This window comes from Schistocerca gregaria, chromosome 8 (genome assembly GCF_023897955.1).
Source record: "Schistocerca gregaria isolate iqSchGreg1 chromosome 8, iqSchGreg1.2, whole genome shotgun sequence".
Classification (NCBI taxonomy): domain Eukaryota; kingdom Metazoa; phylum Arthropoda; class Insecta; order Orthoptera; family Acrididae; genus Schistocerca; species Schistocerca gregaria.
In genome coordinates this window covers 474,191,038-474,203,595 of record NC_064927.1, presented here as the reverse complement: position 1 = coordinate 474,203,595, position 12,558 = coordinate 474,191,038, and the positions used below count along the sequence as shown (strand labels likewise).

General features: G+C 37.5%; 1 protein-coding gene across 1 annotated transcript in view; it reads left to right on the top strand.

The window, feature by feature from the left end:
• Window positions 1-12,558, top strand: part of LOC126284411 (integrator complex subunit 2) — a 94,253-nt gene that overhangs the window by 22,946 nt on the left and 58,749 nt on the right. The window contains exon 6 of the mRNA XM_049983323.1: window positions 10,686-10,855. Within this exon, the coding sequence (XP_049839280.1) occupies window positions 10,686-10,855 (170 nt within the window). The remainder of the gene's footprint in view (window positions 1-10,685; window positions 10,856-12,558) is intronic.

The window sequence follows — 12,558 nt, the reverse complement described above, 5'->3', positions numbered from 1 at the left end:
CAGGAAATATTCCCTGATTCAATGAGCTATTACATATGTGGCTAAGAACTCGACTTATCAGCTGTGGACAAGATTTTAGTATTCTATTGGAGATACCATCAGTTCCATGTGAGTTTTTATTCTTAAGTGAATTTATTATTTTCTTAATTTCAGACGGTGAGGTGGGTAGGATTTCAATTTCATTTGTTTGCACCGGGAATGCCTCTTTCATATAGAGTTCTGCCCTATCTAGTGAGCAGCTGGTGCCTATATTTTCCACTACATTTATAAAATGATTATTAAAAATATTTTCAACCTGTGATTTTTCATTTATAAGCTTCTCATTGTGCTTAACAGTTATACTGTTGTCCTGTGACCTTGGTTGCCCTGTTTCCCTTTTAACTATATTCCATATTGTTTTAACTTTGTCATCAGAGGTGCTAATCTCAGACTTGATACACATACGTCTGGATTTTTTTATAACTTTCCTTAATATATTACAATATTTCTTATAATGGTTGAGCTTTTCTTCATCTCGACTTATTCTGGTGTCTTGGTATAGTTCCCATTTCCGGCTACAAGAAATTTTTATCCCTTTAGTCAGCCATGGTTTTTTATCATTTTTATTTGAATTATGATTCACTAATTTCTTAGGAAAACTGTTTTCAAATATACCCACAAGTTTATCATGGAATAAGTTAAATTTAACATTTGCAGCAGGTTCCTGATAAACATCCTCCCAGTCTACCCTTTTCAAGCTTTCCTTAAATTGTTGAATTGTTATATGGTTAATTGGGCGTATTATTTTGTTTGTCTTTTTCACATTACTGTATGGGGCAAAGTCATGAATTGAAAGTAACTGTGCATCGTGATCAGAAAGCCCGTTCTTAATAGGATAGGTGCTTACTTCTTTTAATTTATCTTGGTCTATGAAAATGTTATCTATCAGGGTGCTACTGTCTTGTACAATACGAGTAGGAAAATCAATGACTGATGTCAGATTGTAAGAGCAAAGTAATAGTTCAAGGTCGTTCTTCTTGCTTGAGTGTTTAAGAAAATCTACGTTAAAATCTCCACAAATGTGTTTTCCCTTTTCTGACAGATAACTCAGCAAGAGATCTAGGTTTTTAAGAAACTTTTGAAAATTTCCAAGTGGGGAGCTATACACAGTCACAATTATGAATTTACCACTGTCCAATTTAAGCTCACAAGCGCATACTTCAATGTGCTGTTCTACACAGAATTTTGCGGTTTCTATGTTTTTAAAACTATGTTCCCCCTTAACATAAATGGCAGCTCCTCCTTTCTCCATATTGTCTCTACAAAAATAAGTTGCTAGTTTATACCCATTAATATTTACATTTTCCATTTGTGTAGTTATATGATGTTCAGACAGGCACAGTACATCAACTTCTGTTGTATTTTTAATATTCTCAAAACAAATTATTAGTTCGTCTATTTTGTTCCTTAATCCCCTGATATTTTGGTGAAATATATTAACACAACTGTTTCCTCTACCTTTATTCGAACCATTTATTTTTTTACCTTTAAGAGCTGCCTGTCTGGACATCTTGTTCAACCTAAAAAAGGTGCCCCTATGCCCTTTCGGGTCACAGGGGTTTTGCCTTGAGTGCTAGTGGCCCCCTTTAGACGACCTACAATTAAATCAGCTAATCTATCCTTCCCTAGACTATTTAAGAGCAGGCCATGTCGAGTGTATCCCCATCTCCCAATGAAACCAACTGGCACTGTATAAATGTGTGTTTTTGCACCGTCCAACAGCTGCTCGCTCAACTATCTGTTAACTCGCCACACAGAAGGGTTAACCGAGGGCTGATCGTAACGCTGCAATACCTCAACAAAACCCACATTCGTACATCCTGTTGCAGCTCCTATTTTATCCAGGTCACTCTTAATATCATAATTCCTATCCTTAGCCAGGCTGTTTCCTGCCCCACCTATTACTATCACCTCATCATTCTTGTCAAAGTCCCTACAGAGTGGTCCTGTGTCTTCTATCACCTGGCTAAGCCTAGCACTTGGCTTAAACAAACTCGTGACCTGGTATGGGGTTCAGCAGTAGAGGCTAGGAGGAGTCGGGGCAGACAAGGAGAAGGTACCTGGATTCGGTTAAGAATGATTTTGAAGTAATGGGTTTAAAATCAGAAGAGGCACCAATGTTAGCACTGAATAGGGGAACGTGGAGGAATTTTATAAGGGGGCTATGCTCCAGACTGAATGCTGAAAGGCATAATCAGTCTTAAATGATGATGATGATGCTCTTATTCAGTTGGGAGAAAGAGATTCATAGTAGGTCCAAACAGTTAAAAGCATGATGAATAAGATGTGGGGGGGGGGGGGGGGGTAGGAGAAGTAGTTCTGACCACTGAATCGGGAGGTAGATCATCTTAAAGAAAAGAATGAAAAGTAACATTGGTCTACACTTGCTAAAATTGAAATTCTAGGATGCTAGTAATAATAATAATAATAATAATAATAATAATAATAATAATAATAATAATGTTAGTTAATGATAATGCTAATAATAGTAGTAATAATAGTTCAAACAGGAAAACTAAAATGTGAAACAAATGATAGGCTGCAGCTGGACATGAAAGACAAGGAAAGGAAGAATAAGGAGTTGAAGCAGGAGTTTAAGTTGAGAGACAGGAAATGTAAATACAGAAGAATTGGTTTCTCAGGGAAAGATAAGCTTATAGAAGTATAAGGAGAATGTAGGACGAAGATAGAGAAAAAGAAATACTGTCACAAGAGCAATCATTTTGCCTGTGGCCATTACTGGAGTAAAGAAGCATCAGCATTACACAAAACAAGTAAATAATCCTTTCTGTTTCCGTAGATCATTTGATTTTCTTTTTACTTTCAACAATATTGCATTTCTGCAATTAAATAAAAGTTTTGATATACACCAGTATATGGGTCATACATTGTGTGATTGATGTTATCAATGACTTTGTAAGTGACATTAAATTTAACTTGCACTGTCAAACAGTGGAAAGTCCATGATGGAATAACCCTTTTTAAGAAATGTGTTAACAAATATTGACTTCTTTCACTGATAATGGCCTCAGAACTAGTTTGAATATATCTACAGATATGAGATTCTGAGTAAGACTCAAGTATGGTTGCAAGAGCAGGTTATGAGTAGTACATGAACTGCTCAATCAGTAAGAGCATTGTTTGTGACTGGTAAGGTTCTGGAAGTAAGTTCCAGGCTGGCACACAGTTTTAAACTGCCAGGAGGTTTCAAGACTGCAGGATGGAATGTAACAATATTATGAAAAGAATAGTTGCTACACACTATATAGCGTAGATGCTGAGTTGCAGGTTGGCACAAAAAAAGACTGTCACAAAATAAGCTTTTGGCCAACAAGGCCTTTGTCAAAAACAGACCACACACGCATGGGCTCACACAGATGACTACAGTCTGTGGCAGCTGAAGCCAACACTGTGAGCAGCAGCAGTGCATGATAGGGGAGGCAACTGGGTGGGAATAAGGAGGAGGCTGGGGTGGGGTAGAGGAGGAATAGCAGGGTAGGGATGGTGGGGACTATGTAGGGACGAGTTGGAGAGAGGGTAGGGCAGCTAGGTGCAATTGGGAGGTTACATGGGGGGCAGGGGAGATGAGGGGGGGCGGGGGAGGTTGCAGAAAAGGAGAGAAGTAAAAAGACTGGTTGTGTTGGTTGAATAGAGGGCTGTGTAATGGGAACAGGGAAGGGGCTGGATGGATGAGGACAATGACTAAAGAAGGTTGAGGCCAAGGAACATAGGATGTATTGCACAGATAATTTCCACCTGTGCAATTCAGAAAAGCTACTGTTGATGAGAAGGATCCACACGACACAGGCTGTGAAGCAGTCATTGAAGTAATGAATGTTGTGTTGGACAGTGTGCTCAGCAACAGGGTGCTCCAGTTGTTTCTCGGCCACAGATCGCCGGTTGCCATTCATGCCAGACAGAATGCTTGTTGGTTGTCACGCCTACATAGAATGCAGCACAATGGTTGCAGCTTAGCCTGTAGATAACACAAATGGTTTTACAGGTAGCCGTTCCTTGATGGGATAGGTGATGTTTGGGACTGGATTGGAGTAGGTGATGGTGATGGGAGGTCTGTTACAAGTGATTAACATTGCAAGATTGCAGGTTAATGTGAAATTCTGGTACATTAACAACCAGTGTAAATGCCAGTATGTGGAATGCAAACATGCATCAATTATCTTGTCAGTTCCAAGCCTGTTGCATTTGGTCGATCAATACGGGGATGTTAATGCTCTTTGTGGATGATGCTGGAGTTATTGTCAGATTTTTTCCCATATGTGCTCAATTTGAGGTAGATCTGGTGATCGAGCAGGCCAAGGTGATGTAATGACACCCTGTAGAGCATGTTGGGTTACAACAGTGGTATGTGGACAAGTGGTATCCTGTTGAAAAACACCCTCTAGAATGCTGTTCATGACTGACAGCATGGCAGGTCAAATCAACAAATTGACATCAGCAGTCAGAGTGTGTGGGATAACCATGAGAGTGCTCCTGCTGTCATATGCATACAATAACTCTACTTTGTTGGTACAGTGTGTGTAGCACACAGACAGGTTGCTTGCAGGTGCTCAAGAGGCCTGCTCCTAACCAACACAGGGTCATCACTGGCACCAAGGCAGTACCAGCTTTCGTACAGAAACACAACAGACCTCCACTCTGCCCTCAGATGAGCTCTAACTTGGCACCACTGAAGTCACAAATGGTGGTGGTTTGGGATCAGTGGAATGCGTGCTGCAGGACAACTGGCTTGGAGCTGCCCTTGAGGTAACTGATTTGTAACAGTTTGTTCTGTCACTTTAGTGCCAACTGCTGGTCAAATTAGTGCTGCAAATGCAGTATGATGTGCAAGAGTCATATGTCACCCAAGATGGTATTCCCCCTTGGTAGTGTCATGTGGTAGTCCAGTGCCTGGTCTTCCTGCGACTGTACATTCTGGTGACCACTGCTGTCAGAAATCTTGTACAGTGGCTACATTGCTGCCAAGTTTTCTGCGGTATCGTAGAAGGATCATCCAACTTGTTGTAGCCCTTTTATGTGAGCTCATTCAAACTCGGTGAGGTGTTGATAATGTTGTCTTTGTCACCTGAAAGGCATTCTTGACTCAAATCAACTCACCATGTCCAGACTCAAAGGTAACTAAGGCCTACAACAGTTACAGTGTTTATTTAAAGCAAACGTGATTTGCATCCTCATAGTGACACTACTAGCTCCATTCTTTAGCAACTGGTACGAAATTTGAACAGACACCATCTTTCAGATGTAGAAACATGCCTACTAACTTCCATTTATGTTGCACAACTCCTTTTTGGTGTTGCAATTTTTTTTACTCACTGTACTTTATTGGTCCTCCTGTCTACAGAGGCAGCGTAGGCCTATGCAGTGGTGTGTGTATGTGTGTGTGTGTGTGTGTGTGTGTGTGTGTGTGTGTGTGTGTGTGTGTGTGTGATGTGTTAATATGTTACATAACTTACATTTACGTACATACATATTTAAATTATGAATTGCTTCCATTCTTGTCTTATAATTCTTCTTCTTCTTCTTCTTCTTCTTCGCGGATGGATCACTTAGGCCCACGCGTAGTCAACATTTGTTGGCCTTCCTTTTCGCCCAGTATTCCTTCATAAACAACGAATGGGCTAGCTTTCGTTGCGTAGACCACGTATGTCGGTTAGTTTTTCTCTCTTCTTCCTCAAAACCCCATGTGTTTGTGATTTTTCTGATTTCATTTCTATCATGTAGATTTGGAGACCCTAATTCTCTCAGGTCTTTTTCTATCTGTTTGTACCAGTTCGGTCTTGTAGTTTTGTTCTTTAAAAACGTATGGATTTTGTGCGTTAACCTGTTTGAGTCCATTCTTTCTAAGTGCCCCATGAATTGGATTCTTCTCATGCGCATTGTGTCCATTATTTTGGAGATATTTTTATATATTTCTGCATTGGGTTTTGGATAATGCACCCCATCTTTAGTTCTTGGTCCTAGGATTTTCCTCATTATCTTACGTTCTTTCACGTCTAATTCCTCTTTTAGTGTTCTGTGTTGAAGGTTTAGTGTCTCAGATGCGTAGAGAGCTTCGGGTCTAATTACTGTTGTATAGTGTCGTATTTTGCAGTTCCACGAGAGACTCTTTTTGTTGTAAATGTTTTTTGTTAACTGAAACGCCGCCTCCTTTTTGTGGACTCTTGATTTGACAGATTTCTTTTCATTACAATTTTCTGCAAACCATTCACCTAAATATTTAAATTCTTTTACTGGAGAGATGTAGTTATTACCAATTTCCAGATCAGAATGTGCATCTTTGATATCAATCATAAATTTTGTTTTTTCAAATTAAATTTGTAATCCTATTTTAGCTGCTTGTTCTTGTAATAATTCTAGCTGTTTCTGTGCATCGGTAATGTCTTGTGCGATCAGTGCCATGTCATCAGCAAATGCTACACAGTCTAACTCTGTGCCCTTACGTCTTGGTCCCAGTCTGTGTGCTGGTGCACTTGCTTTTTTCCATTCTCTAACAACTTCTTCAAGAGCACAATTGAAGAGCACTGGGGACAGTACATCCCCTTGTCGTACTCCTGTGTCTATTTCAAATTCTGTGCTCAATTCTCCCATAAATTTTACTTTGGATTTGGTCTCTGTTAGTGTTTCTTTTATGATGTTTGTTGTCTTTTGATCTAGTCCAAATTCTGCTAATACTTCAAAAAGGGAGTCTCAGTCTATACTGTCATATACTTTTTTAAAGTCGACAAATGTGATGACATAACTTTTGCTTGAAGTACGATGTAAATATTTCATTGAGTTTTTCAAGTTAATGATTTGTTCTACGCATTATCGACCTTTTCTGAACCCACCTTGGTATTCGCCTAGTTTTGAATCGAGCTGAGGTTCTGCGCGGTTTAGTAGGGCTTTAGACAGAATTTTGTATGTTATTGACAATAAAGAGATTCCACGATAGTTGTTGGGGTCTGTTTTACTTCCTTTTTTGTACAGAGGATGTATGATGGCAGTATTCCAATCTGTGCGGATTTTTTCAGTTTTCCAGATTTCATGCATAATTTCTTTGTGTTTTGCAATAAGATTTTCTCCTGCTTTTTTCCATAATTCTGCGATGATTTGGTCTTCTCCTGATGCTTTGTTATTTTTCAGTGACTGAATTATCTCTTTAATCTCTTGTATACTTGGTGGCTTGGAGTCTGGGTTTCGTTGTGTACGATGGAACTCAAATTTTTCTGCAGGCTTTTCACAATTCAGTAATTTAGAAAAGTATTTTGCAAGAATTTCACAGTTTTCGGTGTTGGTACCAGCAATTTCCCCGTGGTCATTTTTGAATTGGAGTGATGGAGGAGAGTACTTTGTTAATTTTTGTGTGAATACTCTGTAGAAATTTCTAGAATTGTTTTTCTTGAAATCGTTTTCTATGTCTTGCAATTTTTTGTCTTTGTGTTGTTTACGGACTGTTCGTATTGCTTTTGTGACTGTATTCCTGGTATCTTTGAGATCTTCCAAGGTCTTTTGATTTTTGTTGCACAACCAATTTTGCCATGCGTGTTGTCTGAGATTTATCAGTTGGTCACACTCGTCTGTCCACCACGGGTGTTTACGTGTTCTTGTTTGCGGTGCTGCAGTTTCAGCTGCTTTTAAAACTCCTGCTTGCAGTTGTTGCCAATTTTGTAGTTTTAAATTTTGTGTTTCTTTTGTAAATTGTTCATTGCCATTTATCTTTTGTACATCATATTTACGGTGTGGAGATTTCTTAGTGAATTTTCTTTTTTCTGGAATGACATCTAGGGAGAATTTTGTTGGGTAATGGTCGGAATCTAGGTCTAGTCCATTAAGGACTTTAAGTTTCATGGGAGATTATTACACGATCCAACTGATATTCACCAAGTAATGGATTAGGTGACATCCAAGTTTTTGTTTTTGAGGCTCTTTTCTTGAAAAATCTTGATTTGAAAAATAGGTCATGGTTTTTGCAGATTTCAATGAGTCGCATGCCATTCCGATCGGTCTGTGTGTGCCCTGACCATTTACCTACCCAATATCGACATTTCTTTTCTTTACCGATTTGTGCATTGAATTCGCCCATAAGGATTTTGACATGGTTATTTGGGATTTTTTGGAGAATATTATCTAATTGGTTCCAGAATTCTTCTACTTCTTCTACTTTGTTTTTGTTAGTGATGTTAGTTGGTGCATGTCCGTTGATTAGAGTGTATAGCTTATTAGCTGATTTTATTGTCATCGTGGAGAGCCAACCCGAGTAAGATTTGAAGCTCGCGACTGAATCAAGTATTGATATATCTACTATAAATCCAGTTCCAAATTGTGGACAATTTGCCATGGCTCGTTTTCCAGGTTTTCCTTTGTATATCCTGTATCCTTCCGATTCAAAAGGATTTTCATCTGTTTATCGTGATTCCTGAAATGCAATAATTTTGATTTTACGTTCTCTGGATTTGTCCAGGATGTTTTTTAGTTTTCCCATTTTTAAGAGAGAATTTACATTAAATGTCATTAGCCAAATTCTAGATTTTGGTTTGATTTTCTTATTACGGGGTTTTGAGGTACTCCGATTTACCTCCATGCACACTTCTGTGGTCACCCCAGAATCCGAATAGACCACTTGCGGTTTTTCAACCGTGGGATTTGACCCACTGGGGTAATTTGTCTTTGAAGGTGCTGTATCCATGTTGATTTACTTGGACTGGGTTTGTGACTGAAATTGAGATTTCAGTCTGGTTAAGCTCAGAGTTCCACTTCTGAGTTTTATAGATCAGCCGCCACTAACATGTGGAATAGACGCTGTAGGGTTACCGCCACTAACCTTGTCTTATAATAATATTACATTTTAATATTTTTTCCATGGAATGAAAGCAGTGATGCTGTAAATATGCTTTTAAAGATTTTCTGAAGGTTTTACTTCTGTGAAGTCGAACATTCAAATTCCCGGATGTACCTATTGATGAGAACTTTAATTGCATAACCCCTCTATTATAAAACTCACAGAAACTTTAAGTGCACCAACATTTGTTCTGCTTTGTTAGCTTATTTATACATTTTCATTAAATAATTTTATAGGGTAATATCTGGAAGCAATTCAGTACAGTGTATTTATCATACAGAAACATGCTGGAAGGAAAATTTTTATGTACTACTGTTAATCCCATATAGCCAACTATTTAAAAACTATGCAGGTGAACAGCTGCCACACAATATGATTAAACAGTGGAAAATCCAGGATGGAATGTAACACTATTATGAGAAGGAAAGTTGTTACTCACCAGATAGAGGAGATGCTGAGTTGCAGATGACAGAACGAAAAGACTCTCACAATTATAGCTTTCAGTTGTTAAGGCCTTTGTCAACAACAGACAAACATATGTGCGCACGTGAGCGTGCTTGCACACACACACACACACACACACACACACACACACACACACACACAAATGCGACTCTCACACACATGACTGCAGTCTCAGGCAACAGACACCACACGGTATGATTACTTCCATGAAAATTGTTGTCAAGAACAGGTCACAGTGTAAAAATAATAGCATTCATTAATATAATACTGTAAACAAAATGGACTTCTTTACCCTCAAGTTAAATTTATTCGTGTGCAACAATTAAGAAGGTAAGAACCGTAACATTGTGGTCATCTCCTTTGTCAATTAAAGTTTCTGATACATAATGAAAACAGTTTTAAAACAAATTGAAATCACTTTTACCTCAAAAATGTTTCTACTCCAAACATGAATTTCAGTACATAGTCAGTTTAAAAACATGCTAAACCTGAAGGTTGATTAGAATACTGTGATGATTCATTTGGTGTGGTTATATTGAAGGTGTTATACCCTCACCTTCCAGTAAACTTTGAGCTTGCTTATGAAGGCAATTATAGGTGGACCTGTGGTCAATCCAAGCCAGTTTATAAATTTAAATGTGGATTAAGATTAATGTGAAGCTTAGCCATATAAATGATAGCCATAGTTTCACTAAGAATACTTGCGAGCCATTTGATATCCTCCATACAGAATGAGGTGTTGCAATTGTTATAAAAGGAACATGCAAATTAACTAAATTAACTAATGTCATTGAATCCATAACCTTGATCTCTGCAACACAGAAGACAATTGAATCCTCTTCTGATCAACAAAGCTGTTGTCAGTCTTGTTTTCTGTCTTTATGAAAAGTGAGCTTGAGCTCTACATGTAACGAAGAAGGCTGTATAATGCATATTAATTCAGAACAGACTCTACACAGAGAAAAATACAGTATTAAGGAACACAAACTTACATTCACATCATAGACCATAAACCTCAGTGCAAAGGAAAACCTACAAACACATGGCAACAATGAGCATATGTTTTTTTGTGTATAATCTTTACTCTGCAGTTGGATGTTAATGTGATCTTAGATACATTTTAATGGAACAACCGAATTCATCTGTGAAATGCAATTGTCATGAGAAATTTGCTTTTTTGCAAGTAACAACCTAATTCTATTTGTTTGAATGGTTGTTTACATTACCATTGTGTATGAAATAAGTCAGTGAGTGGAACCTTTATGTTTGTCCAACATGTTTGCTTGAAAATTATGTATTTCACTTTTTATCATAAGTTGTAGCTTCAAAATGTTTGTTTTCACAGCGTAAATGGGAATCGCATACAGCATTGCAGTTGCTTCGTGATGAATTGCTTCGTCGTCTTCAGACCATTGTGCTGTTTTCTTTAGACAGCCAGCTGCCAGATTCCTGTGTTGTTCAGGCATCAGCTCTACTAAGATTATACTGTGCATTGCGTGGCATTGCTGCTATAAAGTAAGTATTATTGCAGTTAAACTGTTAGAGGTGTGCATGGGGGCAGCTTTATTGCAAGACCGATCACAATTACCACATTGCTAGATGAACTCAGAATGTGCAAGGATAAATGTGTTTCGGTTCACAATGTACATTATTGTTTTACTCATAACTGCTTGTTGTGAATGTTTTAAAGTTGTTTCCCCAAAGATGCTCATCAACCTCTGTAAGAAAATTTAAAAGCGAGGGACTTGGATTGGAATTTAGTAGAGCTGGATTTCTGAAACTGGCACATTCCTCTTGTTATGTAAAAAAGTTCATTGTAACTGAAAATATACTGTAATTTGATGTGTGTTTTTTGTAGTTGAGTACAAGTACTGTGTTTCATATTTTAACTGGAAATATCTCCTATACCTGTATTTACACACTTTTATAAATTTAATCTTACCTTGTTGTAACATGCTTATTTTAAACACACACTAAATGACAGTCAACTGCTTTAACAGCAAAAGACTTACTATATTCAGTTATACATCACACATTGTTATGTTTCTAATATTTAAACAATTGAAGATCAGTAGAATCTCTAGCTTCTGGTAGTTTAAAAATTAGTTTTTAGGTATATTTCTGTACTAGTAACCTGAAAATAAGATTTGCCTAAGTTGTGAAGTAGGCGTAGCATACCTAACAGAAAAGTCTGTATTTTATTGTCCTTTGACATCTGGAAGGGAGAAGACTTAACAATTGCTCATTTCTGTTATTTTCTGACACTGTAGTTTGACGAGCATATCTCTGATGCTCTTTCACTTGCTGAATAAGTTCATTTGTATCCCTTATATTAACAATATCTGGTAAGCGTCCCAGATAGATGAGCAGTTCTTTGGTATAGGAAGAAGTCTTTTATAGAAGTATTTTTAAGTTCCTGACAGCATATTTTTGAAGTACTCAATCTTTGTTACTTTTGTGTTATCTCATTGCTTTCCAGTGTTATAATGAAAATGAAAATATAGCCATCAGTTATACCGTATTATATTTATTTGCATCACAGATCACATTATTTACAACATTTGAAAAAATAGTTGCATTAAACCCATTATGTCTAATCAACTAAGGAAAAAATAGCTCTGCTACCATAAAATGTTCAAAGTTATTTAAAAGAAAGCATTGACATGTCACTTGAGACATAATGCCACTGATCCATCAACACAAAGCAGCAGGTAAAGTAGGACGGGCTCTTTGGAAGTCAGAATTAACATACTTCATCATCATCATCACCTTATGGTTAAAAAAAGAACCTACTATTGGGAAAACAGACTCTTGTTGATCTATGACCATATGAGTTATTAGTCTAGTTTGAAGTTTTAACTCTGTATGTTGCAGTGTTCCTTCCACCTTTGCTTGAAGTATTTGTCCCATTACGTTTATCAAAAGTATGCTGATTTCATCACCAAAAATTCATTTTGGCACAATAATGAAGGAATCTTCAAAAGCTTCAACATGGAAAATAGGTAATAGTTTTATCCGGTGACTTCACATTTCCCAATATTTTTATGCAACAAATCATATTAAAGATGGCGCAGTTTGGAGAAATTTTTGGTGCAGTGTATCAATTAATCTGTGTGGTTTTGTAGTACACAAATACAGCACTTAAGCTTCACAAACATGTAAACAAACATACATCTTCTCAGTTTGCATCCATCATCCAGGCAAAGGACATGAGACGT